Source organism: Zalophus californianus, chromosome 1, assembly GCF_009762305.2.
Source record: "Zalophus californianus isolate mZalCal1 chromosome 1, mZalCal1.pri.v2, whole genome shotgun sequence".
NCBI classification, from domain to species: domain Eukaryota; kingdom Metazoa; phylum Chordata; class Mammalia; order Carnivora; family Otariidae; genus Zalophus; species Zalophus californianus.
In genome coordinates this window covers 17,701,430-17,729,330 of record NC_045595.1, presented here as the reverse complement: position 1 = coordinate 17,729,330, position 27,901 = coordinate 17,701,430, and the positions used below count along the sequence as shown (strand labels likewise).

At 62.1% G+C, this 27,901-nt stretch overlaps 2 protein-coding genes across 13 annotated transcripts; one reads left to right on the top strand and one right to left on the bottom strand.

Moving 5' to 3' along the window:
- Nucleotides 1–282: 282 nt before the first annotated feature.
- PLXNB1 (plexin B1) lies at nt 283–27,740 on the top strand. 12 transcript variants are annotated; one of them, XM_027584554.2, is made up of 39 exons: nt 1,313–1,381; nt 3,001–3,063; nt 4,999–5,051; nt 5,678–6,790; nt 7,567–7,749; nt 8,075–8,203; nt 8,300–8,400; nt 8,691–8,823; nt 9,114–9,270; nt 9,528–9,636; nt 9,723–9,831; nt 10,205–10,891; nt 11,101–11,223; nt 11,411–11,533; nt 11,796–11,889; nt 11,965–12,137; nt 12,302–12,453; nt 14,849–14,954; nt 15,096–15,232; nt 15,523–15,699; nt 15,906–16,077; nt 16,260–16,502; nt 17,253–17,429; nt 17,506–17,654; nt 18,168–18,268; nt 18,373–18,590; nt 18,774–18,952; nt 19,090–19,156; nt 19,381–19,527; nt 20,435–20,603; nt 20,900–21,003; nt 21,080–21,164; nt 21,411–21,583; nt 21,754–21,914; nt 22,012–22,159; nt 23,785–23,849; nt 23,993–24,068; nt 24,999–25,073; nt 26,247–27,734. In XM_027584554.2, the coding sequence occupies exons 4-39, from the start codon at nt 5,684–5,686 to the stop codon at nt 26,349–26,351; spliced, it is 6,414 nt and encodes a 2,137-aa protein (XP_027440355.1). In that variant the 5' UTR covers nt 1,313–1,381; nt 3,001–3,063; nt 4,999–5,051; nt 5,678–5,683; the 3' UTR covers nt 26,352–27,734. The 12 variants fall into 12 exon arrangements, with proteins under 12 accessions (XP_027440356.1, XP_027440357.1, XP_027440359.1 ...); XM_027584562.2 differs by having other exon boundaries at nt 5,832–6,790; nt 26,247–27,732; XM_027584555.2 differs by lacking the exons at nt 1,313–1,381; nt 3,001–3,063 and adding an exon at nt 283–413.
- LOC113916072 (proline-rich protein 2-like) lies at nt 717–1,817 on the bottom strand. Its single transcript, XM_027581937.2, has 2 exons — nt 1,787–1,817; nt 717–1,564 (listed from the first exon to the last, which is right to left on the bottom strand). The coding sequence occupies exons 1-2, from the start codon at nt 1,815–1,817 to the stop codon at nt 717–719; spliced, it is 879 nt and encodes a 292-aa protein (XP_027437738.1).
- Nucleotides 27,741–27,901: the final 161 nt, after the last annotated feature.

Below are 27,901 nucleotides of genomic sequence, written 5' to 3'. Positions count from 1 at the left end.
GGACCTTCTGGTTGAGGCTCTCCCTAGCCTGTGGAGGCTCTGGGGGCTTCCAGGGTGATAAGTGTGACAAATTTTGTCTCCCAGGAGGCTATCCCTATGTGTCTTGAGCCAAGTCCTAACAGGATGGGCCAGGTCCTGGCTCATCCTGAGTTCTCAGTGGGCAGGCCAGGCTGTGTGTGAAGGGCCCAGCAGAGGGCACAACTGGGCCTCTGCCCAGCGATTCCTCCCTAGAAAGGCCCAGGTATTTTTGCCAGTGAGGGAGTCCAGACTTGCCCAAGGCTTCTCAGCTTAGGGTGGGTCCAGGTACAGGCCTGGGAGGAAAAGAAGTAAATGTGTCCTTGCTTGTGCACTTTGCAGCCCGCGTGCGCTCAACTTTAACAGCCGGCTAGGTGTGGTGTCCCCTCCACTTGCCGGTGAGCAAATAGGCGTGTATGGGGCGTGGGGGTGGGGGTGGGGGCGGTCAGGTTACTAGGCTTAAGTGGTGGCAGAAACCCAGGCCCAACCCCAAAGCCTGTGCTCCTCTCGCACAGCTAGAGGTTGGGGCCGGAAGGAGGGGGTGGCTGTTAGGGAGTAGGGAGTCCGGAGAGTAGGGGCGGTGGGGAGAAACCAGGCGCCGAGAAGTTCAGGTAAAGAAAGTTGGAGGACGGCCACAGAAGGGAAGGAGGGAGCTCGCGGCGCTGGAGCGGGGGTGGTGGCTGGCGAGCCCGCGGGGCCGATCAGGGGCGACGGAAGCGGCCGGGCGCGGTACCTGCACACCTGTGGGTGCGGAGCACGCCCCCCCACCCCGCCCCTCCCAGGAGGGCTCCTGATTCCGGTTCCTGCGCCGCGCGCAGGTGAGGCCCGGCGGGGTGGGGCTGGGCCGCCCGCGCTCCCGGCCGCCCGCGCTCCGGGCTCCGCTCCTCGCCCTCGGCTCGCCTGGCCGCGACCCGCGTTGCCGTGGCTACCGCCGCCTTGCAGCCTGCGCCCCCACAGGGAGGGGTCGAATCCCCGCCCTCGGCAAGTGCGGAGCCCGTAGGGCTGGAATGCGGGGTCCCGGGCGGCTCGGGGCCGCGCGCCCGGCTCTCGCGGCTGCTTCCGGCCTGGCCTGGGCGGCGGGCGGGGGGAGGGCGGCCCGGCGGGCGCGGGGGGAAGGAGCGAAGCCCGGCCCGGCCGACGCGGCTTTGTCTCCTTTGTTCCCGGCGGTGGCAGCGGCGCGGCGGGAGGGGCGGGCAGCGGGCGCGCTTTTCCGCCCCTCGGTCTCCGGGTAACAGCTGCGGCGCCGCCGGAGCCACCTCCGGGGGGGGGGCGGGCGGGGGGCAGCGAGACCGCCGCGCGCAGATCCCGAGCCCGCAGCGGCCGGCGCCCGCCTCGGCGCGCTCCTCCCGCGGGGCCCGGCCGGGTGGTGAGTGCGGGGCCCGGGGCCCGGGCGGGGGGGCCGGGGGTGGCGGTGCGGCCCCGGGGGGGAGGTGGGCAGCTTCGGTCCTGATGCCGCCGGGAAGGGGCAGCCCGGCGAGTGGTGGGCAGCTTCGGTCCTGAGAGTTGGGACCACACTTCTCCGCACTGAGGGAAACTCTGGCGGCTCCGCCTGTAACGCGATTGGGAGACGGAGGAGGTGGAGCTGCTCCTCCGCGCCCCCTCCTCGCCGCCGCCTCAGCCGGGACCGGCCGGCCCCTTCCCCGCCCTCCCAGGACCACTGGTGGGGTCCTTGCCCTGCGGCCGAGGGAGGAGGGAGGAAGAGCCGATGGGGAGGTCGAGGCTTCCCCTCTGTATGTAACAGCCTTTCCAGGCTACGCTCGGCAGCACTGACAAAGGCGGACTGTGAGCCTTGTGTTAGGCATCCCCAGAGGGGGACCCCCCCCCACCTCCCGACACGACCCAGGCGGTGGGTGATTGATGAGCGCTCCTGAGCCCTCGCGGGTGGTGCAAAAATGGTGGGCCCCTCCACCCCACCTCCACACACAGACAACAGGGCGAACAATGTGCACTACAGCACTGTCAATGAAATCTCCTCTCCTGGGTGGACCCTGGGAGCCGAGCAGGAGAAGGGGAAGGAAAGGCCAGTTTCCCACTGATCCCTGTGACTTGGTAGATGAAGGCTGGGGTCTCCAGGGGTGGAAGGGCAGAGTTTGTTAGCCCCTTTGGTGGGTGAGGACAGCCCCACGGCGGCCCGAGTTACTTTCTCTTTGCAAAAAGAAGTTAGGCAGCTGTGGGCTCTGCTGAAGCAGTCCAGAGAAAGGTGGGCCCAGAAGAGACCTCAAGGCAGGCCCGAGGCCCCAGTACAGGCAGAGTTAGGTTTTGCCTGTGAGTTTGGATGAGGCCTGAGATCTGGTGATCCTGCAAGTTGAGGACACGAGGCCTGGCTCCAAACCAGCCTTTTTAGTCTGCTCTGGCCTGGTTAGTAATAAAAGTGGGCCTGACACCTTGCCCCTTTGAGAGGCCAAGTGGCCTGGAGAGGGGTGTGGGCCCCACATCTCCCCTACTGGCTGGATTTCCTTGGCTGTGAAATGGGGGTTCTTTCAACATGCAAGGAGCACTTGCTTTGTGCTGATAGCTGTCTTAGTTGCTGGGACCTCTGAATCAAAAGCCATACTCCTTGCCTGCAAGGAGCTTCAAGTCTAGAATGGGGAGGGTGGAACAGAGAAAAGTGGCCTTGGTTGGTGCCACTCATGCCAGGCACACACCGTTCCATATTTAATGGCCGGAGCAGTCCTGCCTCCCATTCTACAAACTGGAACTCTAAGGCTCAGCCGAAGGCAGAGCTGCCGTCCACACCAGGATGGTAGCTGGGTATGTCCATTCCATCTGCCACACGGAGCCTGGGGGAGACAGGGGAGGCTCTCCTGGGAGATGGTTGGGAGTCAGAGTTAAGCAGATGGAGAGGGAGTGGGCATTCCAAGCAGGGAGCAGTGTGAAGCAGCCCACAGTTAGACCAGCAGGAGCTAATAGCATCTGTGGGGGAGCCCTGGCATGCATTAGATGGAAGAGGGCGGGGACTCGAGGGCTTTGACCTTTATTCTTCAGGCCTGGGGCTGCTCCAAAGACAGGGGAGAGATACGCTCTGATTCTGCTTGAAGATCCTGTGAGGTAGGAGGGGCAGCCTGGAGGGGCTGGGGGCTGCTCTGGCCTGTGGCAGAGGTTAGGTGAATTTGAGTGCCCAGTAGGGAGGAGAGGTCACTGCCCCTCTTTTCCCCCCTTCTCCACCTGCGGTACGTGGGGAAGGGTGAGGGTCCTGCTTCAGTGATTGAAGAGGCCCGTCACTTTTCCTTGAGTGGCTCAGCCTCCAGCCTCCTTTGTGGGCCTGGCCAGGAGCTATTCTGATCCCTTCCATTTTCCTGTGGGCCATTTGACCCAGTTGTGATTTTACATTTGGGGAGTGTCTTGGTTGCTGCCCCTTGAGGGCTGGAAAACCTTGGCACGCAGTAGGCTCTGAGCAAATGTTTGTAAACGAATGCAGTGACTCTTGGTCTAACTATGGACCTTCTGGCCCTAGCGCATCCCTGGGCAGGAGGTGGCCGGAGGGAGTGAGCAGCAGCTGAGTGCAGGAGATAGCCTCTGCCCATCCTCAGGCAGACCCTGTCTTCCCAGAGGAAGAAACTCTTCCCCCATCCCTTGGAAACAAGGTGGGGGGCTCCTGGAAGCCTGGTCTTGCCATAGTCCTGGGTTCACGACTCTCCCTGCTATCCCTTTTCCCCCACCCCCTCGGGTAGCAAACAGAGGCGGCCTTGTTCCTGCTCCCATAGAGCTGCCCTGTTCTCCGCACACTAAAAATGGAAACCCCCAAGCTATTTCGGGAGCAGTGCCCAGCTGGGCTATGGCCACCGCTCCCCTGCTCCCACCAGGCTGCTGGACCCTCCTCCAAGACTTAGGCCCAGCCTTCTCACTCTGGGACCATCTCAGCAGCACCTTGGCGGGGTCTTGGCTGGGGGGAGCCGATCCCGGGCTGAGGGAAGCTCTCCCACAGGCCACCTGGCAGCTGGGTGGTGGGAGGGGCCGGGCAACGTGGCCTGGGCAGAGGCAAGTAGGGAAAGTATCTCCCAGCCTGGGAGCAGCACTTCATCAACCTGGTGTTCCTGGCTGGGGACCACCCGGGGCTGGGGAAAATGGTGTTGCCATGGTTTTCTGCTCCCTGGAGGCTTTAGCTGGGACCTACAGGGAGGGATCTGGGAGGAGAGCCGGCACCCAGGGTCTAAGGAGGCCCTGGGGATGGGGAACACAGCTGGACATGGTGACTTTCTCTGGGACAAGCCTCCCCCACAACCCTGGGCCCCGGCTCTGCTCTGACCTGCAGAAGAAGAAATAGCAAGAGATGTGCTGGTTTCCAAGGCCCTTAGGGCTCGAACCAGGGAAGTGTGCATGAATCTGTGGGTGCAGGTGTCTGAGTGTGGGTGGGTGTGACATGTGCTTGTGTGGAATGCCTGTCTGCAATGTGTGTTTGTGTAAGGAGGTTGTGCCTTTGTGCAGGTGTCTGAGTGTGTGGGGTACATGGCCTGTGTTTCTCCATGCATCTGTGCAATGTGGACCCGTTGCGTCTGCATGCATCCCGTACGTGCCTGTATGCCCGGGTGTGGGTGTGCATTCGCAGGGCTGGTGGCATGTGTGCTTCCTGGTGTGTGCAAGCCTGCATCTGTTTACGCGCTGGTGTCAGTCTGGGCCAGGACAGCCCCTGGCCTGTGTGGAGGGTGTGGACCTGGGTGCCCTGACAGAGTCTGGGCAGAGGGTGAGACAGAGGGAGTGCCAGGAAGGGAGAAGGGGCTGCAGAGGGACAGGGGTGTGCTGGAGGTGGGGGGTGGGGGCTGGGCCCTGCCAGCCGTGGGGCTCCTTCCTCGCTGCCCTCTCCCAGGCCCTGAGGGTGCCTGGTTCCGCTGCCCTCCCCCTCCCTGTGTGGGCTCTGAGGAGGCGTCCCCTGTGGAATGTGTTTGGTGGCCGAGGGCCAAGCTGGGCCCAGTTCCACTGGCAGGCTGGGCAGCGGGAAGGGGAGCCCGGGCCCCCAGCTTCATGCTCTGCTGTCTCCCTGGCTAGGTGACTCCCACACAGGTCATGCTGTTGTCTCCTGATCCGGCCGGCCCTGCCAGGTGAGCCTGACCTCTCGTCTAGGCACCTGGGAAAAGTGTGACTCCCTCTTCTTAGGGCTCTACAAGGTGGCATCCAGTCTTTCAGGCCCCAGCCCTGGCAGCCTCAACCTCCCTCATCTTGCCATTGGTTCTGCAGATTCCTTCTGGATTCCTGGCCTAAAAGGCCCTCCATCCAATTCTTGCTCTGCTCTAATGTGCAGATGGCCCATGGGAACTTGCCCTCCCTCATTCCCCCCAGGCAGCTGACATCTATGCAGAGGGGTCCTCTCCCTCCTGGGGGCTGTGGGCCCCTCCTTCCCCTTACCTGTGTTTCCCACATCCCTGCCCCTCTGGCCCCTTCCCCTGGGACCCTGTGGTGACACAGGGCAGTGCAGAGCGAAGGGGTGGTGGGGTGGGATGGCGGTCTCCTGCGACAAAAGTGCTTGCAGGAAGTGGACAGTGTTGAAGTTTCCAGGAAAGATCTCCTGACTCCTCGCTAGTGCGTGGTCCTGGGGTCATGGGGGACCACAGTGCCATCTAACCGTAGGCATCCTCTGCTCACTCCCTGGGTTAGGAGGATCGTCTTGGCAATGTGATGGCCCTGCCCCACCAGTGGCCCCTCAGCTCTCCATCTCTCTCCTTGCCAGGTGACCATGCCTGCCCTCGGCCCAGCTCTTCTCCAGGCGCTCTGGGCCGGGTGGGTCCTCACCCTCCAGCCCCCTCCACCGGCTGCTTTCACTCCCAATGGCACGCATCTGCAGCATCTGGCACGGGATCCCACCTCAGGCACTCTCTACCTAGGGGCCACCAACTTCCTGTTCCAGCTGAGCCCTGGGCTGCAGCTGGAGGCTACCGTGTCCACTGGCCCTGTGCTAGATAGCAGGGACTGCCTGCCACCCGTGATGCCCGATGAGTGCCCCCAGGCCCAGGCTACCAACAACCTGAACCAGCTGCTCCTGGTGAGCCCAGGGGCCCTGGTGGTGTGCGGGAGTGTGCACCAGGGGGTCTGTGAGCTGCGGCGCCTAGGGCAGCTGGAACAGCTGTTGCTGCGGCCCGAGCGCCCTGGGGACACCCAGTATGTGGCTGCCAATGACCCCGCGGTCAGCACGGTGGGACTGGTGGCCCGGGGCTTGGCTGGGGAGCCCCTTCTCTTCGTGGGGCGGGGCTACACCAGCAGGGGTGTGGGGGGTGGCATCCCTCCCATCACAACCCGGACCTTGTGGCCGCTGGACCCCCAAACTGCCTTCTCCTATGAGGAGACGGCCAAGTTGGCCGTGGGCCGCCTCTCGGAGTACAGCCACCACTTCGTGAGCGCCTTTGCCCGCGGGGCCAGTGCCTACTTCCTGTTCCTGCGGCGAGACCTGCAGGCTCAGTCTAGAGCCTTCCGGGCCTATGTGTCCCGAGTGTGCCTCCAGGACCAGCACTACTACTCCTATGTGGAGCTGCCTCTGGCTTGCCAGGGTGGCCGCTACGGGCTGATCCAGGCTGCGGCTGTGGCCACGTCCCTGGAGGTGGCCCAGGGGGAGGTGCTCTTTGCAGCCTTCTCCTCGGCCGCTCCCCCTACCGTGGGCCGGCCTCCGTCAGTGGCTGCCGGAGCGTCTGGAGCCTCTGCCCTCTGTGCCTTCCCACTGGACGAGGTGGACCGCCTTGCTAACCGCACGCGAGATGCCTGCTACACTAGGGAGGGCCGTGCCGAGGATGGCGTGGAGGTGGCCTACATCGAGTATGATGTCAATTCGGACTGCGCACAGCTACCCGTGGTGAGTCCCAGTGCCTCCCCGTCTGGCAGTCACAGCTGGGCAGCTGCCCGAGGGGTCTGAAGGGAAGCTGGCGGTGGTGTGGCGGGGCTGAGCAGGTCAATGGAGGTAATGTACTGTCTTTGTGCCTGGGCAATGGAGAGATGCCTTACCGAAATTGTGGTGCCCAGAGGTCAGAGAGCCAGCCATTCTGAGGGTATTTGTGTGGGTAGACTGAGGATTCTAGGCTTTGGGGCAGGGATCTAGAATGTAGGGGGATGGGCCCTGTTTTAAGTTCTTGAGCAAGGAAGGCAGGTGAGGTTGAGACTTGTTTGGCTCTAGCTTCTGGATGGATAACACAGGGAAGAAGCCACACCCCGGGGGACTGAGTGAGGGAGAGGTGGCGGGGGCCCAGGGGAGCAGACTGGCCAGGAGGACGCCAGCTTCGGGAGGCTTCAGACAAGTGGTCCAGGGGAAGACTGAGCGCATAAACCCGGGGGGAAGGCCACGGGTGGAGGAAGGTGGAGCCCCAGACAGGTGGGGATCAAGAGTGGGGTAAAGAGCTGCTGGAGTCTGTCCAAGGCAGCTGAGGCCACACTAAGGTTGCAGCTGTGGGTGATGTCGGGGAGGGCCAGCAGAGAGACTGGGGTGACGATGAGAAGGGGCTCCCAAAGAGAAGGGTGAGCGAATGAGGTGGTCCCAAGAGGTCTGGCAGAGAAGAGAGAATCATTTAGGGAGAGCTGGCTGGGCCAGGGGATTGGGATGTCCAGGGAGGGCCTTATTGGCCTTGCTGCCTGTAGGACACCCTGGATGCTTATCCCTGTGGCTCGGATCACACGCCCAGCCCCATGGCCAGCCGTGTCCCCCTGGAAGCCACGCCCATTCTGGAGTGGCCAGGGGTTCAGCTAACAGCTGTGGCAGTCACTGTGGAGGATGGACACACCATTGCTTTCCTGGGTGACAGTCAAGGGCAACTGCACAGGGTGAGTGCACAGGAGGTACTGGGCCCTGCCCCAGGGTCTAGAGGGAATGGGCTGCTGGTGACCAACCTGTGACCCCTGGGGCCGGGATGAGGGATCTGTGACACGCCCCTGGCCCCAAGGCTGGGAGAGATGACTTATGCTTCTCTTCCCAGGGCTGGGTGGTATTTACCTGTGACCTCCCCCACCCCCTCCCCAAGGGCTGGGTGGTGTGACCTGTACTGCCAGTAAGAAAACTCAGTTTGTAAATTGCTTCATTTTGGCGAGAGGAGAGGGCCTTGGGTCTATAGCCATGGACTTGGGTCCCAGAACTTGTCTCTGATCTCAGGTCTATTTGGGCCCGGGGAGTGATGGCCACCCATACTCCACACAGAACATCCAGCAGGGGTCTGCCGTGAGCCGAGACCTGACCTTTGATGGGGCCTTCGAGCATCTGTATGTCATGACCCAGAGCACAGTGAGTGCCAGGCGAGAGCTGGGGCCTGGCTGCTGGGAGGGGCCTTGGGCCGGGCCAGGGACCGATGAGTTACTGGTGTTTGGATTGCTGTCATAGCTTCTCAAGGTTCCTGTGGCCTCCTGTGCTCAGCACCTGGACTGTGCATCTTGTCTTGCTCACAAGGACCCATACTGTGGGTGGTGTGTACTCCTTGGCAGGTCAGTGCTTCGCTGACTCCTGACCCTTGACCCATTCCCCAACCCCAACCCCAGCCTCCTGCCCTCACCGCACCTACATAATTGCCCTGTCCAGTATTCCTGGTCCTTGACCCTTGACTTGCAACCCCTGACCCCTGGATGCCCCACTCTCCTTCCTCCATCCTGGGCATCGGTGCCTTGCCAGGGCAGACGTAGCCTAGTGTCACAGCCCACCTGAGGATCCTGCTCAGGTCCCCAGTATTGGGGGTGTCCCTGCCCCATGAAGGTGGATCCCCGTCATTCTCATGCAGGTGCAGTCGCCATTCCGAGTGCTCACGGGGACAGGGCCCAGAGCGGTGGCTGTGGAGCTTCCAGCCTGAGCTGGGCTGTCTGCAAGTGGCAGCTATGAGTCCTGCCAACATCAGCCGAGAGGAGCGGAGGGAGGTGAATGAGCAGGGTTGGCGCATCTCTCACGGGGAGGGCTCTGGTGATGGGTCAAGACCTTGCATTTTAGTGTCAGATGCTCCAAATACCACATGGCCTTCTATGAGTCACTTCTCTTGGGGCCTTGCTTTCTCTGTTTCTAACCCAGGCTAGAGGGCGTTTGTGAAGGCTTGGGGCCACCAGCTCTCGACAGCCACCAGCCCCTGAGCCTGCTCATCTTGGGTGCCCCGGAAACAGGCCCCGGTCTGCTGCCCATGGCTCCAGCAGCCTGTCCTGGCCTCTCTTGGCAGGTTTTCCTGTCGGTGCCTGAGCTGCCACCTCTGTGGCCAGGGGAGTCCTATGCTTGCCAGTTTGGGGATCACCAGAGTCCTGCCCTGCTGACCAGTTCTGGTGTGATGTGCCCTTCCCCAGACCCTAGTGAGGCCCCAGCACTGCCGAGAGGAGCCGGTGGGTGAGAGAAGGGGCCAGCTCTGGGGCCTGGGAGCCCCACGCTCCTCACATCTTGCTCCAAGGGGTGCGGTTGGGGTGAGGTGTGCATCCGGGCCGGGAGCCCTGAAGTAGCGCCTTTCTCTGAGTCCCCTGACTAGTCCCCGGTCCTCTCAGATGCCCATTTTGTGCCCTGTGGATCATATTCCCCAGACGCTCCTCGCCGCTGAGGGTGCTAACCCCACTCCTCAGCCTGGGCCCTCTCTCCCACTTTGCAGACCATGTGTCCGTGAGCGTGGAACTCAGGTTCGGTGCTGTGGTGATTGCCAAAGCTTGGCTCTCTGTCTATGACTGTGTAGCCGTCACTGAGCTCCGCCCGTCTGCGCAGTGAGTCCCCCGCCCCCCTGCCCCCCGGCCCCCAGCCCCCGGGCTCCCCCGCGCTGATGCCTGCCCCATGGTTGTGCTCCGTGCAGGTGCCAGGCCTGTGTGAGCAGCCGTTGGGGGTGTAACTGGTGTGTCTGGCAGCAGCTGTGCACACACAAGGCCTCATGTGACGCCGGGCCAATGGTGGTTAGCCAGCAGGTGAGCAGGACCCCCAGCCGGGCCCCCCAGGGTTGTGCGGGTTTCTCTGATGGCCCGGGGTCTGTGTGCCTGCCCGCCCACGTGAAGCTCTGTCGTGAGCACCCGAGCTGCTGTGTGTGGCGGACTCACTGGAGTTTCAGGAGAGGACGTTTGTGGCTGAGCGGCAGGGGAGGTCTGGGCCTCGGGCCCCACCTCAGCACAGATGCCCCTGGAGCCTGCCCTCTCCTCTCTCCTTTGGAGAATTAACGGGCTGTTTTTGTTTCTCTTTCCCTTGGTCTCCTTTCCTCTTAACACACCCTTTGCCTGCCTGCCACCCACTCCCGCACCTGCCTGCTGAGTGACCCCTCCTGTCTTTCTCTGCCTCCCCCTTCAGAGCCCGCTTCTCTCCCCAGCCCCTCCGGCAAGAGATGTACCCACCCCCTTCCCACCCCAAGCCCCCCAGGCCCCGGTCACCCCTGCTCCCGACACCCTTCCCGTGGAGCCTGGGGCCCCCTCCACGGCCACAGCCTCGGATGTCCCACCTGGGGACAGGCCTTCCCTGCGCAGCCCCTGGGGGCCAGGGGCGGGTCCTGGTCCCGTACCCGCCTCAGCCTCCACAGAGTCACCTCTCCATGAGGAACCTCCCCCTCCCAACCCCCCCCACAGACCTGGAACCGCTGTCCCCGCCCCCACTGACTCCGGACCCACGGCCACACCCGAGGACCTCTCAGCCTCCCACCCATCGCCCTCAGATGCAGCAGCACTGCCCCCCGCCCCTGCAGACCCCGGCCCCGAGGCCGACCCCTCTGCGGCACTCCTGGACCAGCCCCCCGGCACTGCTCCCGCCACCACTTTCCCAGGGGCCGCTGGCTCCGCGAAGCCTGCTCTGGACTGGCTCATGAGAGAAGGCGGCGAGCTGCCTGAGGCGGACGAGTGGACGGGGGGTGACACACCCGCCTTCTCCACTTCCACCCTCCTCTCAGGTGATGGAGACTCGGCTGAGCACGAGGGCCCTCCCGCCCCCCTCATCCTCCTGTCCAGCCTCGACTACCAATACGACACCCCCGGGCTCTGGGAGCTGGTGAGGCCCAGCCCAGGAAGGAGGCCTCAGGGGAGGGGACACAGGGCAGACTCGGCCCCTTACCTGCCTTGCGATCCTGCATCGGGAGGGATCGAGGGGCAGCGTGGGTTCTGCAGCTCCACACTGGCCTTGGGCCCTGGGTTCTGTACGGGGAGCCACTGAGTTGACAGGGTGGGCTCCATAGACTGCCTTGCTCTTGGTGTCTGCAGGAGGAGGTGAACCGGGGGGCAAGCTCCTGCCCTTGTGTAGATAGTGTTCAGGGCTCCACGCTGATGCCGGTCCACGTGGAACGAGAGGTCCGACTGCTGGGCAGGAACCTGCGTCTCTTCCAGGTGAGCATATGCCGTTGTAGGTGGACTTGTGGCCTCCTGGGCTGTTGACCGGCTATACACAAGCCCTGGAGAGCAGGAAGAGGGCTTGGCCCTCAGTCCCAACCCGGGGGCTCTGCTAGGGGCCCGTGCGGGGCTCAGTGGGGCCCACTCCTCCAGCTGCCCCACCAGCTGTGGCCTCTGCCCCCAGGACGGCCCGGGAGACAATGAGTGCGTGATGGAGCTGGAGGGCCATGAAGTGGCAGTCGAGGCCCGGGTTGAGTGTGAGCCACCTCCGGATGCCCAGTGTTATGTGACCTGCCGGCGGCACCAGGTGCGGGTCACGAGGGCCTGGGTGGGCGAGGGTGCGCTGGCCACAGGCTGGCCTCCGATCTCAGCTGGCTGCACCACATTCATCCTGGGAGTCCGGGTGCCCTGGCTCTGGCCTCTGACTCTATGCCTTGGGGTCCCTGCACCCCAACTCTGACCTCTGACCTTGTGCTCCCACAACTGGGTCATTTTGGTGCTTTCTGGACCCCCTCCCCAGGCCTGGCCTCCCCCAGCCGCAGGCTCTGACCCCACTCCCATTTCTGCAGCTCAGCTATGAGGCTCTGCAGCCAGAGCTCCGTGTGGGGCTGTTTCTGCGTCGGGCCGGCCGTCTGCGTGTGGACAGTGCCGACGGGCTGCATGGTGAGCTAGTTGGGGCCTCTGGGGCCGGGGGCCTCCTCCGCGCCGGCCTCTCACATTTGTCTCTGCTACCCCCAGTGGTACTGTACGACTGCTCTGTGGGACACGGGGACTGCAGCCGCTGCCAAACTGCCAGGCCCCAGTATGGCTGTGTGTGGTGCAAGGGAGACCGTCCACGTTGTGTGGCCCAGGAGGCTTGTGGTGAGACCGAAGCTGTGGCCACTCAGTGCCCTGCACCCCTCATCCACTCGGTGTGTTGGAAACGCTGGCGTGTCCCTTCCTCACCACTGCCTTTCGAGGGAGGATGGGGGTGCTGTAGGTCCAGGGGGCCCAAAGGTGGGAGGCTGGGTCTCCCTCTCCAGGCTGCCAAGGCCTGACTGGTGGGCGGAGGTGAGCAGTCCGTGTCTTGGAACAGGTGCAGCCGCTGACGGGGCCTGTAGACGGAGGCACCCGTGTCACCATCAGGGGCTCCAACCTGGGCCAGCACGTGCAGGATGTACAGGACACGGTCAGGGTGGCCGGAGTGCCCTGTGCCGTGGACGCTCAAGAGTATGAGGTCTCTAGCAGGTGAGTTGGCCGGACCAGCGGGACCTCGGCACACTGCATGAGCTCCCCGATGGGCTTTCCTGCTCACGGCTGCCCACCCACTACTCATCTGTCCTTCCCTCTCCCCCTTTCCCTGTTCTGGCCCCAGTGCCACAGAGCTAGGGTTGCCATTTGAGGCCCCGGAGCCCTCACCTCCGCTTCATGCACAGACATGCATGTTCCCGGCCTGGGAGGCTGGGGAATCACTGCTGAGCCCAGCCCAGTCCCTGCCTAGAGCCGACAGGTGGCCCCATGCAGGTGTTCTCAGCTGGCTCTCCAGGGACCAGGGACGTACTTGTGGTAGCAAGGTTCTCAGATCCCAGATAGCTGTGCTCAGGGGCTGGTCTTCCACCAGCTGCTCTTTCTTCCCCAGGCACTGCCTCGGGAGGGCGCCTCAGGAGGACGGACTCGTGGCCCGCCTGCTAGGTGCCAGACGCCGCAGTCTGCTCCTTGGGACCCCGGCTGCCTCCCAGGGCCTGTAGCCAATAGAGGTTCTGGGTCACAGTAGCCTGGCTGGCAGTTGCAGGGTCCCAAAGGTGCCCACACAGGACATTCCCAAGGAGATATCCACAATCAGCAAATCCCAAACCGGCTGAATATCAGGGTTACCCGGAGAGCCTGTCCAAAGCCACCATGGAATCGGTCCTTTGCACCCACCCTCAGAGATCTGGATTCAGTAGGCTCGTGCTGGGGCCCCGTAATCTGTATCTTATTTAACTTATTGATTTATTTTGGTCATCTCTATTTTATTTATTTATTTTTAAATATTTTATTTATTATTTTATTTTAATTTTTAAAAAAATTTTTTGAAGATTTTATTTATTTGTCAGAGAGCATGCTTGAGCACAAGCTGGGGCAGCTGCAGGCAGAGGGAGAAAGCAGGCTCCCCGTTGAGCAGGGAGCCCGACGTGGGGCTTGATCCCAGGACCCTGGGATCATGACCTGAACCAAAGGCACTTAACGGACTGAGCCACCCAGGAATCCCTATTTATTTATTTTTAGAGAGCGAGTGAGCACACACATGTATGTGAGTGGCAGTGGGGTGGGGTGGGGGAGAGGGGCAGAGGGAGAGAGAATCTTGAGCAGGCTCCATGCTGAGTGGGGAGCCTGACGCAGGGCTTGATCTCATGACCCCAAGATCATGACCTGAGCTGAAATAGAGAGTCAGACAGTCTAACCGACTGACTCACCCAGGCACCCCTCATAATCTGTATTTTAAAACCAGACTTTGGGGGCGCCTGGGTGGTTCAGTTGGTTAAGCGACTGCCTTTGGCTCAGGTCATGATCCTGGAGTCCCGGGATCGAGTCCCACATCGGACTCCCTGCTCAGCAGGGAGTTTGCTTCTCCCTCTGACCCTCTTCCCTCTCGTGCTCTCTATCTCTCATTCTCTCTCTCTCAAATAAATAAATAAATAAATAAAATAAAACCAGACTTTGGGAGCGCCTGGGTGGCTCGGTCAGTTAAGCGTCTGCCTTCGGCTCAGGTCATGATCCCAGGGTCCTGGGATCGAGCCCCACATCAGGCTCCCTGCTCAGCGGGGAGTCTGCTTCTCCCTCTCACTTTGCCTCTCTCCTCTGCTTGTGCTCTCTCTCTCAAATAAATAAATAGAATCTTAAAAAAAAAATAAAATAGAAAAACAAACCAGACTTTGTTAGAGCATGTGGTTTTCCCTTCAGCGTTTTATGACCCAAAACTTCAGGTGATTGTCTAGACTGTTAATGATTCTAGAACCATGAGACTTACCAAGTGATTTATAAAGAGTTTAAAATATTCTCCGGTTGAAGTCTCTCCTGGGTACTTTACATACCACTTGTCCTGTTTTCCAAAGCGCCGGCAGTGAGTGTGGCCATGTCACGGGATGGCGCCACGGCCAGCCTCACACTGGGGACAGTGATTTGCCCCGAGCTTCTGTTTTCTGGCTGAGAACCAGCATCTTCTTAGATTGCTCACTTTCCCTTTCCATCTCTCTCCAGACCTGACCAGAGGCTTTCAGGGACTTTTTTTCATGGGGAAATCAAGTTGCCACCGCTTTGCAAGTGCTGTGGTGCACGTGGTGGTGGTTAGGCCCCACATGAGCTCAGTACTTCATGCCCTCAGCCGGCCTCACGGGGCTCCTTGTAAACTAGTGCCCCACAGAGAGGTGGATTCCTCTTCGTGAGGGGGCCTTAGGGTTGGGCCTGAATGACTAAAACCGTGAATATGAATTCTCAGGTGCCAAAGCCCCCTGGCGTGCCAAAGGCATTCCCTCCAAAGTAAGGGGATCTCTGTCAACCTCGGGAGTGGGAAGGACACCAGCGGGGCAGGGAGGGGGCAGCTGGGCCCGTTTGAGGGGACCGCTGCTGCGGCCCGGCACCCCAGCCCGCCCTGTGCCCACAGCTTCGTGTGTATCACTGAGGCCAGTGGGGGGGAGGTGGCTGGCGCGGTGACGGTGGAGGTGCCAGGAAGAGGGCACGGTGTCTCAGAGCACGACTTCACCTACCAGGTAAAGTGGCTCTCCCCAGCCCATCTGGTTTGCCCTCCTGGGGCTTCCCACCCTAGGGCCTTCTCATCTGCCTCAGGCTCCCCTTGCTTCTCTGTTTGTGGCCTCATGCCTGCCTATCTCTCCCTATCCCCCTTCCCACAGGACCCGAAAGTGCACTCCATCTTCCCGACCCGGGGCCCCAGAGCCGGGGGCACCCGCCTTACCCTGCACGGCTCCAAGCTCCTGACTGGGCGGCTGGAGGACATCCGAGTAGTAGTTGGAGACCAGCCTTGTCACCTGTGAGGGCTGCTTCCTCATTCTGCAAAAATCCATGAGCTCCAGGGAGAAGACAGAGGGGTGGGATGCTGGGGAGAGCAGAAGTGGGGGGAGAGGGCCAGGTCTGCTCCATCAGAAAGCGGCCAGACCCTCCCTAAGCTGGGGCTGTCGTGGGAAGGTGGCCTCCAGGGTCACCTGTGGAGCTTTCAGTCGGCTCTGAGGGGAGTGAGCGGAGGCCTGAGTGGGTCCTGTGTGCTGGGATCATCCCGGTCGCCTTCCTGACCTGCCTTCCGTTCGTCCCTCCCTTCCCTAGGCTGCTGGAGCAGCAAGCTGAGCAGCTGCAGTGTGAGACCAGCCCCCACCCCACGCCTGCCACGCTCCCTGTGGCTGTGTGGTTTGGGGCCACTGAGCGGAGGCTTCAACACAGCCAGTTCGAGTACACATCAGACCCCAATGTCACCTCTGCTCGCCCCACCAAGAGCTTCCTCAGGTGCTGGGCCAAGGGCATGGCTGGGTAGCATGTGCGGGGGTGGGGGGAGGGGGGGGATGGTCTTTGCAGCTCTAGGATGTGGGGAGGTTGCAGGGCTTTCTGTGGAGGCTGACTCCTGTGCAGCTGGTGGGGACAGGGGCCATGTGGCCTGGGCCTGGGCTCGGCTGGTTCTATAAGCCACCAGCGGTTCACGGTCTGTGTTGCAGTGGAGGACGTAAGATATGGGTCCGTGGCCAGAATTTGGATGTGGTACAGACACCAAGAATCCGAGTGACTGTGGCCCCAAGAGCTCCGCAGCCTAACCAGGGGCTTGGGCGGAGGCGCCGTGTGATCCCGGAAACAGCATGCTCCCCCGGTGCTTCCTGTGGCGGTCATCATGTAGGACCCCTGGGCCTCCCCTGCTTGCACAGGGCTAGCCGTCCCCCACGTCACCCCATGCTCCACCCTGTGCACAGCCGTGGGCGGCGGGTACCAAAGAGGCTATGTCCCTGTCCTTGCTGGACCCCCTTCCTGCATGGCCCTCAACGGGTCCTCCCCCGTCTTTCCTCCCTCTGCCCCAGTTTGAGGAGCCATGCCACGTGAACTCCTCTCAGCTCCTCACGTGCCACACGCCTGCCCTCCCAGGCCTGCCCGAGGACCCCCGGGTCCGGGTGGAATTTATCCTTGACAACCTGGTCTTTGACTTTGCAACGCTGAACCCCACACCCTTCTCCTATGAGGCCGACCCCACTCTGCAGCCCCTCAACCCCGAGGACCCCACCACGCCGTTCCGGCACAAGCCCGGGAGTGTGCTGTCTGTGGAGGTACCGTTCCCACTCACACGTGGGGCCACACGACCCTTCGCTTTGCTGGACGTTGCTGCTGGGGGAAGGGGGGCATAGCAGCTGAGCAGGGGCCAGTGCACGGATCTGGTTCCTCACCCTTCATGTGGTGAGGGCTGAGGGGCCGGCGGGGGCTGCCTAGCCTGCCGCGTCTGGCCAGGGCTTAGATCCTTCACCCGGGTCCCAACACACTCCGTGGCAGGAGTCTGAGTGACAGTATGTAAATGGTCTGGCACCCACAGTAGCTGGGGGGCATGGTACACAGTAGGCGCCTAGGTCGATGCCCATTTGGCAGCCTGGCTCAATGTGGACAGACCCTTGGCATGGGTTCTGACACGTGCAGTAGGTGGGCATCCCGAAAGGCCGTAGGTGGACAGCCCATCATCGCTCACCTGGTGGGCCAGCAGACACTGTAGGGGCTCTGGCTTTGTGAGTAACTGGGCAGGACTGGGGGGCAGCTGTATATTGTCCAGAGTTTTAGCTCTGGAGAAGTGAAAAGGTGGGGAAGAAGGATGGGAAGGGCAGAGGAGGGTCGGGGGGGCAGCTTGGAAAATATCCGTGGACTGTCGCCTCCCCTGCAGGGGAAGAGTGCTGAGGCATCATCAGCCCTGCTCCTGGGGGTGGGTGTCAGGACCATCCCTCCCACATTTGGGGGGATAGGATCTGAGTGACCACCAGCTCCTCCCCTTAGGGAAGAGTTCTGACTGATCCATCAGTGACCTCGTGTTCCAGGGGGAAAATCTGGACCTTGCAATGTCCAAGGAGGAGGTGGTGGCCATGATAGGGGATGGCCCCTGCGTGGTGAAGACGCTGACCCGCCACCACCTGTACTGTGAGCCCCCCATGGAGCAGCCCCTGCCCCGGCACGACGCCCTCCAAGAGGCACCAGACGCTTTGCCCGAGTTCACGGTCAGTAGGTGGGCGTGGGCCGGGCTGGGCCCTGGGCACGTGCTGAAACCTTGCTCACAGGCGGCTTCCCATGTAGGTGCAGATGGGGAACCTGCGCTTTTCCCTGGGCCACGTGCAGTACGATGGCGAGAGCCCCGTGGCTTTTCCCATGGCAGCCCAGGTGGGCTTGGGGGTGGGCACCTCTCTTCTGGCTCTGGGTGTCATCATCATTGTCCTCATATACAGGTGGGTGTAGCTGGATGTGGCTGGGCTGGGGCAGCAAGGGGTTGTGGCTGGATGGGAAGGGCAGACGGGGCCAGGGGTCAACAAACGTTTCTGGAAGGTGCCAGAGAGTACCGATTTTAGGCTTTTATGGGCCAGGTGGCCTCAGTTGCCATGGTTCCACCCTGCTGTGACCCGTGCAGAAGCAGCCATAGCCGAGAGGCAAACACACGGGTGTGGCCATGTGCCAATAAATCTTTATTGGCAGAAACAGGTCGTGGGCCAGATTTGGCCTGGTTGTAGTTTGTTGATCCCAGGGCTAAACTGTTGGGCTAGACTGGAGATGGAGTGTGACTTGCTCAGGACGGGACAGGCTAAATTATTCTGGGCGAGGCCTTGGCTTGGCTGGGCATGGCCATGTTAGACACTGCCGGCCTGGGCCAGGGTGAGGTTGGGGTAGACAGGCCTGGGCCCAGGGCACCAGAAAGGGCTCTGGCCTTGTCTGGCCTCCCCCTTCCTGACCTTGGCGCTGAGTAGGAGGAAGAGCAAGCAGGCCCTGAGGGACTACAAGAAGGTCCAGATCCAGCTGGAGAACCTGGAGAGCAGTGTGCGGGACCGCTGCAAGAAGGAGTTCACAGGTGAGGCTGCAGAGCAGAGGCCTGGAAGATGCTCCAGGGCTATGCCCAAGCCTGCTCGCATGGCGTGGGATCCATGCCCCAGCCTGGCCTCCTCTGCTCCACAGACCTCATGACCGAGATGACCGATCTCACCAGTGACCTTCTGGGCAGCGGCATCCCCTTCCTCGACTATAAGGTGTATGCCGAGAGGGTCTTCTTCCCCGGGCACCAGGAGTCGCCCTTGCACCGGGACCTGGGTGTCCCTGAGGGCAGGCGCCCCACGGTGGAACAAGGGCTGGGGCAGCTCTCCAACCTGCTCAACAGCAAGCTCTTCCTCACCAAGGTGCCGGGCGCCCCACCCCAGGCCCCAGGCCTCTGGTGGAGGGGAGGCGGGTGGGGGGCCGTGTGGGGAGGGCCTGCCTCAGCTCCCGGCCCCACCCCTCCTGCCCCAGCCCCGCCCCTTCTCTCTCCCTCCGATTCTGAATCGGCCCCTCCCTCGCTCCCCCTGCCGTCTCCCTGGTACCAGTTCATCCACACCCTGGAGAGCCAGCGCACCTTCTCGGCTCGGGACCGCGCCTACGTGGCCTCTCTGCTCACCGTGGCACTGCATGGGAAGCTCGAGTACTTCACTGACATCCTCCGCACCCTGCTTAGTGACCTGGTGGCCCAGTACGTGGCCAAGAACCCCAAGCTGATGCTGCGCAGGTCTGTGCGGCCGGAAGCCACGGGGGCTGGGTGGCTGTAAGGGCTGGAGCCAGGAGCTGAGGCAGGCCCTCTGGCGCTTGGGGGCCTGCAGCGCAGACAGCCCTCCCCCCTGCCCCTCCCCTTTCCTGTCTTCCTAGGACAGAGACTGTGGTGGAGAAGCTGCTCACCAACTGGATGTCCATTTGCCTGTACACTTTCGTGAGGGTGAGGGAGGCAGAGGTGGAGGGGGCTCGGGCTCCCCCCCAGGGTGGGGCAGGACTCTAAACCACACAGCTTCCAGCCCCCAGGCAGCTCATATACTCCTGCCCAGCGTGTCTCCGTCACTGGAGGCCCTCTGCAGCCCGTCCCCTTCCCCAGCGTGTCCCGTACAGCTCCGTTTCATGCCTGTTATCTGCCCCGGGGGTCCTCACTGCCTGTCCCTTCCCTAGGACTCAGTCGGGGAGCCTCTGTACATGCTCTTCCGGGGAATTAAGCATCAGGTGGACAAGGGACCAGTGGACAGCGTGACTGGCAAAGCCAAATACACCCTGAATGACAACCGCCTTCTCAGAGAAGATGTGGAGTACCGTCCCCTGGTGAGGGAGGGAGGAAGGGAGGGGGATCGGGAGACAGGAAGTGAGGGAGGGGAACAGGGAGGGAGGGAGGGAGGGACGGAGCGTGTGAACATGTGCCCGCACAGCGGTGTCGGCCCCTGGTGAGGATGAGCGTGTGTGGTCATTATGAATGTCTGTGTCGCGTTTACAGCTAGCCTGACTTCTGGCTGGCTGTGGAGAGAGGCCTTTGGACTAGTGCAGCAGGATAGAGGCTTGAAGGCCAGTCCTTGAGACAGAGGGCCTGGAGGATTGGGCCTCAGGCTTGGAGTGTGGTCAGTGTGGACACAGCCAGGGTTTGGGGAGCAGTCCAAGTCCTTGGCCTGGGCCAGGGCCCGAGTGTTTGCCTGCCCAGTGTCGTGCCAGTGATGTGATGTGCCCACCAAGCCGGGAGCCAGTTCTGCCAGACGTGGCCGTCTCTTCCTTTGGGTTGTTTTCCCCTTAGTAGAGTCCTTTCCCCAGTGACTCACGTGGGGCGCCTTCCCCGGTGACCCACGCAGGGCACCTCTGGGTAAAATCTCATGCAGGCTCCACCAGACCTGCTCGTCTCCCAGGCTGGTAGGGACCTGTCAATTCTCAAGCAGGCTTCTCTCAGGCCTCAGCCTGACCAGTTGAGCCAGGAGCCCAGAGACCTGAGTTAAGAGGGCCTTGTGTTCACTTGTTTTTTCTGCCATTCACCTGTTTCCCTAGTGCACTGTGCTAGGTGCTGGGGTCACAGTGGAGGGAGCCGCTGTCCCAAGGGGGGGCGGGCCGGTGAAGAGACAAGAATCAGGGACTCCTTGGGGCTTGGAGGTTGGAGGCAGTGGCTCCCTCATGGGTTGTCCATGTCCCTGCATCCTGGTCATCCCATGTGGGGCATGAGCCCTGACTGCTCCCGTGTATACCTTGGTAGACCCTGAATGCACTGTTGGCGGTGGGGCCTGGCGCGGGAGAGGCCCAGGGTGTGCCTGTGAAGGTCCTGGACTGTGACACCATTTCCCAGGCCAAAGAGAAGATGTTGGACCAGCTTTATAAAGGAGTACCTCTCGCCCAGCGACCAGACCCCCGCACCCTGGATGTCGGTGAGGGTGGAGGGGAAGGGTAGCCTGGGGGCCTGAGCCAGAGTGAAGGCTGAACTGGCCCTGGCCCAGCCCTGCAGGGGCAGCATCTCGCTCAGTGGGCACGGGGCAGCGGTGGGCTGTGGGATCCCTCTACACGGACAACCTCTCACGTGGTTGAGGGGCCCCATCCTGGTCTTTGCAGAGGTTGGGTGGGGCTGCCCCCTGTTGGTGGGCCCGTGTCCCTGGGGAGGAGGAGGAAGGCTCCACCTGTAGGAAGGGTGTCCCAGGAGCCCTCAAGTCCCACCTTGCTCTTGCAGAGTGGCGGTCTGGGGTGGCAGGGCATCTCATTCTTTCTGACGAGGATGTGACGTCGGAGGTCCAGGGTCTGTGGAGGCGTTTGAACACCCTGCAGCATTACAAGGTGGGCGGAGTAAGAGCAGGAGGAGGGGGTACGGTGGGGCGGGGCTGGTGGAGGGGTCACCAGCTGTGATCATCAGGTCCCAGACGGAGCAACTGTGGCCCTGGTCCCCTGCCTCACCAAGCACGTTCTCCGGGAAAACCAGGATTATGTCCCTGGAGAGCGTGAGTACTCTCCCCCACCCCCATCCAGCCTCCACCCAGTCACTGGGTGGGTCCTCTGCCCTCGCTTTGCCCAGTCCCCAGTAATGGGCAAAGTCCTCTGGACCTTAGGGTGGGCTTGTGTCGGCTTCCCTTCCACCTAGAGAAGCCCTCAACCCATGCTTCCACTCCTGGAAGTTGGCAGGACCCTGGGGGCCCAGGGAAGGTGGTACCTGATGAGGGATGACGAGCTGTGGGGTCTTGGCACAGGGACCCCAATGCTGGAGGATGTGGATGAGGGGGGCATCCGGCCCTGGCACCTAGTGAAGCCAAGTGAGGAGCCGGAGCCCCCCAGGCCTCGGAGGGGCAGCCTTCGGGGCGGGGAGCGTGAGCGAGCCAAGGCCATCCCTGAGATCTACCTGACTCGCCTGCTGTCCATGAAGGTGGGGCAGGAAGGATGGGGTCGGGGGCTGGGGTCGGGGACGGCTACTTACGGGTTTTGGGGGTGGTATGGGGCTCGCACGGGCACAGTGCCCTGAGGTGTCCGAGGCCGGGCTGGGCCGAAGGTCCCCTTGCTGACTATACCTCCTCTTGGGCTTCCCCTCCCCCACAGGGCACCTTGCAGAAGTTTGTGGATGACCTATTCCAGGTGATTCTTAGCACCAGCCGCCCCGTGCCGCTTGCTATCAAGTACTTCTTCGACCTGCTGGATGAGCAGGCCCAGCAGCACGGCATCTCCGACCAGGACACTGTCCACATCTGGAAGACCAACAGGTGGGGGTGGGGCTGGAGCCCGGTGGGCCAGGCGTGCGTGGACTCTTCTCTCCTGCCTCCCCAGCACACTCATCGGCCATGCCTGCCCCACCCACAGCCTGCCCCTGAGGTTCTGGATCAATATAATAAAGAACCCGCAGTTCGTGTTCGACGTGCAGACGTCTGATAACATGGATGCGGTGCTCCTGGTCATAGCGCAGACTTTCATGGATGCCTGCACCCTGGCCGACCACAAGCTGGGCCGGGTGAGTGGGTCCGGGTGGACACGGAGGGCACGCCTGACGGGGCGGGGGCGGGCTGGTTCGGGGCGAGGGGTGGGCGGTGCTGTGTGCGCACAGATTCTGGGCTTGGCCCAGAAGGTCAAGGAGGAGGGCTAGGGGAGGCCTGTGACTCCAGCCCCAGGCCGGGCTTTGTCCTTGGGAGGTGGCAGTACCTCAGTACCCCTCGGGAACCCAAACCAGCAAGCAGCCTGGAGCTGTTCTGGGACTGTAGAAGCCACCTGTGCATCTGGAAACCACCTGGTGGGCCACCCCCCGACCCCCCATCACCCCAGGCTCCCCTCCTCCCAGTCTGGGCTCACCGGAGGCCCAGGGATCAGAAGTGACCCCTGCTTGTACATGGGCGGAGGCGCTGTCTGCCTGCCAGTGCGGTGTAGACAAGAGAGTCGGGGGCAGCGAGTGCCAGGCGTGGAGCGAGGTGCTGCTGGGGGGAGCTGAGAAGTGGACGGGAGGGGCCGGGGCCGTCTGGTAGCACGTGGCGGTGGCGGGCTGTTGTCACAGTAGTAAGAGCCAGGAAAGTCCCATGACAGATAAGGGGTCACTGCTGCAACTGCTCAGCCACCAGCAGGCGGGGCCGGCGGCTCCTCAGGCCCATGAAGGGAGCCTGTTACCTCTTGAGAGATGGATCTCTCGACCTCTGTGGGGAAACAGAATGTTAAATTCTACTCTGTAGTGCTGTCTTTTGGGGCCCATTTTTGTTCTCTGTGTTCCCGTCACTCTGTCTACAATGAACTGAGAAACCACAGGCCCCCACCTGGACCCGGGGGCCATGGTGGGTGGATGCTGTGTGCTGGCTGGGTTTTTGCCCAACCTTCACACTGTCTCCCCTTCCCAGCAAAAGTGCAAATGCTTGCTGGGTAGCTCAGGAATGGTGTAAACCAGGAATGCCCAGGGTCCCCCCACAGCGAGTTGGTGAGAAGGCATGCATGCTGATCAGGCCCAGGGACTGCATCGCTGCCCACGTGGGGTGGTGCCGTCTTTTCCTCACCCTCCCGGCAGCTCTAGGATGAGGCAGCAGGTGCCGAGAACAGAAGTGTGCTGCCCAGAGCCCACGGCTGCGGAGGCAGGGCTGGGATTGGAACCCACTTCAGTGGTGGAGGACCTGTCTGGGTGTGTTAAAATTGTGGGTTCTGACCTGAGAGACCTGCTTCAGATGCCAGCTCAGCCACTCAAGGGTGAGGTGGTGTGGGGCAATTTACTAAATTTTTGGGTCAGTTTCCTGAGTTTTAAAACGATTACATGAGGAACGAGCAGCACATGGAGAAGTGGCATTAGGGCCCCACACACCGCTGCACCCTCCCGCCCTGCACGTCATCTCCCTGCTGGATGCAGGTCAAGGCAGATGGAGCTGAGAAGTGACCTTAGAATAATTCGGGGGGAAGCTTGAGGTGACAGAAGCAGAGGCTGGACATCAGTGGACGGGACCGGCGGAGGAGGTCCTTGCAGAAGGGAATGGGCCAGGGTCGCCAGCCATCCCAGTTTCCCGGGACTGAGGGGTTCCTGGGGTATCTAAAACTGAAATGGCGCTGGGAAAACCAGGACCGTTGGTCACCCTAAGGGGGCTCTCCTCTTTCTTTCCTGCTGGTGCCTAGGACTCCCCCATCAACAAACTTCTATATGCTCGAGATATTCCCCGTTACAAACGGATGGTGGAAAGGTACGAGGGTGAGGCAGTAGGTCTGGAAGGGGGATGGGTGGACGGATGGATGGATGTTTATGGCTGTAGCCCAGGGGTGGGCCCTGGTGGGGTGAGGTGTGGCTCGCTTACGCCGCAGCTGCCGTACGCATGGTCTCTGACAGGTACTACGCAGACATCAGGCAGACCGTCCCTGCCAGTGATCAAGAGATGAACTCCATCCTGGCTGAGCTGTCTCGGGTATGGCCTTCCCTCTGCTTCTTGGGTGGGGCACAGGTCTCCGGCCATGAGGATCCTGCCCTTTTGCAAGGAAGCCCTGGGGACCTCAGCAATCCTGTGAGCTGGTTGGGGCAGGACACATACCATCATCATAAACGCAGAGTGTTCCAGTGGCCACTGTAAAAGACCGGGGCTCCCAGTGTCTCAGTACAGAGCAGTAGGGCCTTGTCCTGGCAGCTACCACCGAACCTGACCCAGCCAGGTGCTTGGGTGCCTGCAGCCCGGGCCGGGTTCTGGGGACGGTGCATCCAAGGCAGTGAGCTGGCTGGGGTTCAGTCCCAGGACTGCCCAGGCCGGCCTGCCCTTGTCTCTGTACCTCCCTGCTTTCCTCAGGGGTGTAGATGCGCCCCCACCCGCTCCTAAAACAGCCCCCAAACGTAAACTGCAGGCAACTTACAGTGTTTCTGAAACAATGATGCGGACCACAGACCACACCCAGTAGCAAGGCAGCTGTGATTTGGTGGTGTTGCTGTGGGGGGTGCCTTGGCCACGCGCCTGCCCCCCATAGGAGCTCCACAAGTCAGGTGACCTCAGCCCCTGCCGTTGTCCTGATGAGGAGGTGCAGACTCCCAGATGGCCCCGTGGAGGGGCCTGGTGTGACCTCACGGGAGACGTGAGGGAGATCAGAGCAGACCAATGCTGGGTCACAGCCTGTAAGCGGCACCTGTCTCGCGGGGCCCTGCCACCGTCCGGGACCCTGGGCTCCCATCTGGTGCCTCGAGGGGAGAGAGGCAGGGCCCTGTTCACACTGCAGACCCGGAAGCCCTGGTGTGTTGATGGGGCTTCCTGCTGCAGGGCCTGTCCCTTCCGCCACCTCCTCCCCTGTTTGCCAGGGATCCTGTGATTGGTAACACCCCTCATCTCTCATCTCTTGTCTCCTCTCCTCCCTAGAACTACTCTGGGGACCTCGGGGCACGAGTGGCCCTGCATGAACTCTACAAGTACATCAACAAGTACTATGACCAGGTGGGCAGAACCGCGCAGAACCCCGGGCCCGGAGCGGGGTGCGCCCTGGTACTGGTTGCGCTCTAACCTGGCCTCGCCCTCACCATCTGCGCTCCTCGGGAGCAGCAGGGATCTCAGGCATTGGGGCGGGGCCGCTGGGGGATCTGCCAGGGCCTGGAGATGGTGGGGGGGACATGCTGGGAGGACACAGGGCTGCCACCTCTACCCCCACCTCGCCCTAGCTCGCATCCCTCCCGGAGTCCACAGTGGCTGTGTGCTGTGCACGGCCACCTCTGCGGGAGGCCTGAGCTGCCAGAGAGGGGGTCCTGCCGGGGGTGGGTACGGGCACAACAGAGCCAGTGAGGGGGCTGTCTGGGCGATTCCTGGACTGGGCCTCGAGATCAGCGCACCTACGAGTCAGCCTGCTAAGTGCCTACCAGAATCGTGCGCCCAGCTGTCTGTGTGGCTCCCGAGACATGGTTGCTGCTGTTCAGGGATGAGGAGCCTGCCTCGTGGCCCAGGCCTGGAGTGAGGAGGAGCCTGCCTCGTGGCCCAGGCCCGGAGTGAGGACAGTCATTTCACAAACGAGCGGCGCACGGATGTGAATTCCGGGCACCTTGCTCCAGCAGTGCGAGCCCCTGCGTGAGGGAGGCAGGGGTGTGCGAGGCGTCACGTGCCCTCGTGCAGACAGGGTGGAGACCCCTCCCAGGTCCCGCCGGGCCCCCTGTGGCAGCCCCCACTTGTGCTTCTGTAGTTGTGGGTGTTGGGTTGGTGAGCTCCATGAGGGCAGATCACTTGGGTCCCATCCTTGCAGGGTCCCTCCTCCTTGCCCAGCACCTGGCAATAGGAAATTAGGAAATGCTTCTTACCTGCTGGGCAAGGGGAGCCATGATGGCTGGAACACGGCTTCTAGGGGGTTCGTGCCGAAAAGGCCAGCATGGTGGGTGCAGGTGGCCTCCACTCAAAGCGATCTTACTGGTGGAGGTGGATGCTTGTCACTGTGAGTGCTAAGTACTGAGTAAAGTACCTCATTCTCACCTCTCGAATTCTTAAAACCCTGTGCTGACCTCACCAGCCAGGCCCTGAGGAAGTTGGGGGGGGGGCTCGCCCAGCTGTGCCGCAGTATCTGAGGAAGCCGGTCAACGTGTGCGGGTGAAGGTGGCGGGCGCCCCTGACCAGTGGTCTCCGTTGCAGATCATCACTGCCCTGGAGGAGGATGGCACGGCTCAGAAGATGCAGCTGGGCTACCGGCTCCAGCAGATCGCAGCTGCTGTGGAGAACAAGGTCACAGACCTGTAGGGACCTGGCCAGCCCTGGCCTGCCATTGCCTCAGCCCTGCCCAGGCGGCCCTGGAACCGTGAGGGAGAAGCGACCTTCTTAGATGCCTGTAGTGCCTGACAAGCAGAGTTAGTAGAAGGTGGCTCCCAGTCCCCTGGGGCCTCTGGCCTGGGCCCTGCTGGACCTACCTCGCAGGCCTGGGGCCTTGAGGCTGATCGGGCAGTGCCCAGCCTGCTCCCTGAGTCCAGTGACCCCATGGGCTCTTTTGTGTGTGACGTCAGTCTGTGTGGAGTCAGGGACTAAGGGCTTCCAGAGAGTGGCTGGAAGGGCCTCCAGCCCCTGGAGAGACTGTACTGTTCCTGAACACTGGCCTTTATCCCGCTGGGATGCAGAGGGGGAGGGGGAGAGCCCCACTTCCCGTCCTGTCGTCCTCCATCGTCCCTGACCTCAGTTTAGCTGCCTCTGGCCTTAGCTGCTGCCCCGTTCCTAGGTCCGAGAGAGGAATGCCTTTGCTAGGCCACTGCAAACTGACCCTTCGGTGGGGCTGGCTGCCTCTGGGCCACCGTGCCTGAGGCAGCCCGTGGTGAGGGGCACCTGCTGCAGGCGCCGGGCGGGAGAGTGGGGGCCCCACTGACCCAGCTCTTCATTAAAGGATAACACACCGCATGGCGTCTGATGTATGGGCTTGGCCCAGCCCCTCCCTTGGTAGGAGGGTGGCAGCCGTGCCTGGCAGGCACCGGGGGGAGGTGGGATCTGTACCCTGGGTCGTGTCTGTGTGTGGGTGTTGGGCGGGGGGGACGGTTCTCATGACCCTCACAAGACGCTGCAGCGAGAACCCCACCCAGGATGGGCTGGGGAGCCTGCAACCCGGGGCGGAGGGGTTGGAGTCCCTTCAGGGGCCCTGCCTTCTCTGCAGCACAAGTGTTCTCAGGCCGCCATCTGTGTCCTGTCGTCCGGGAGGAGCTGGGAGAGGAGGACGCTGTACAGATGACTCCAGGCACAGTGGATCTTGGGGCCCTTTTCCATGCTCCTGTTTTCGTGCTCCCCGTGCCTGGGACATTTGAAGGGGCTCCTGGATACTCCAGGCGTCCGGGGCCGGGGGCCGGACCCAACCGTCTGCCTGTGTGAAGGCCACCTTGGGTGGTGGTTCCTGACTCGTAGCCGGAGGCGAGCGCCGAGACTGTCTCTGTCGGGTCTCATGTTGCTGGCTGGGCCTGCGGGGCTGGGGGTCGATGCCCCTTTGAATGAGAAACGCCCTTGAATCTGGACAAGGCTCTCCCCCGTGGCTCTCTGCTTAACCCCCCAAGCCCAGAGACCCCCCAGCCTCCCTCCCGTTCTGACCAGAGGCCCCACCCCCCACTCAGGGGTCTTCATGGAATTTGAAGAGACCGAGGCTGATAGATTCCAAAAGGAGCCCGCCCCTTCCTTCCCTCCCAATGGCCCTAAGACAGCAGGAGCCACACTGGTCTGTCCGTGCCCACTGTGGTCACGGCTGCTATTCTCTGCCCCGAAGGGCCCCCCCCCCCCACCATTTCTGCCCCTTGTCGGGACCAGAGTCAGAGAGGTCAGCA

Bases quoted from the DNA above. Each gene is read 5' to 3' on its own strand.
- LOC113916072 (XM_027581937.2), bottom strand. From the start codon at position 1,817: ATGCCTAACACAAGGCTCACAGTCCGCCTTT. The intron at 1,565-1,786 runs GTCAGTGCTGCC...ATCGCGTTACAG, and splicing joins AAGGCTCACAGTCCGCCTTT to GCGGAGCCGCCAGAGTTTCC.
- PLXNB1 (XM_027584555.2), top strand. From the start codon at position 5,684: ATGCCTGCCCTCGGCCCAGCTCTTCTCCAGGCGCTCTGGGCCGGGTGG. The intron at 16,078-16,259 runs GTAGGACCCCTG...CCTCTGCCCCAG, and splicing joins CTTCCTGTGGCGGTCATCAT to TTTGAGGAGCCATGCCACGT. The intron at 21,004-21,079 runs GTGGGCGGAGTA...TGTGATCATCAG, and splicing joins ACACCCTGCAGCATTACAAG to GTCCCAGACGGAGCAACTGT.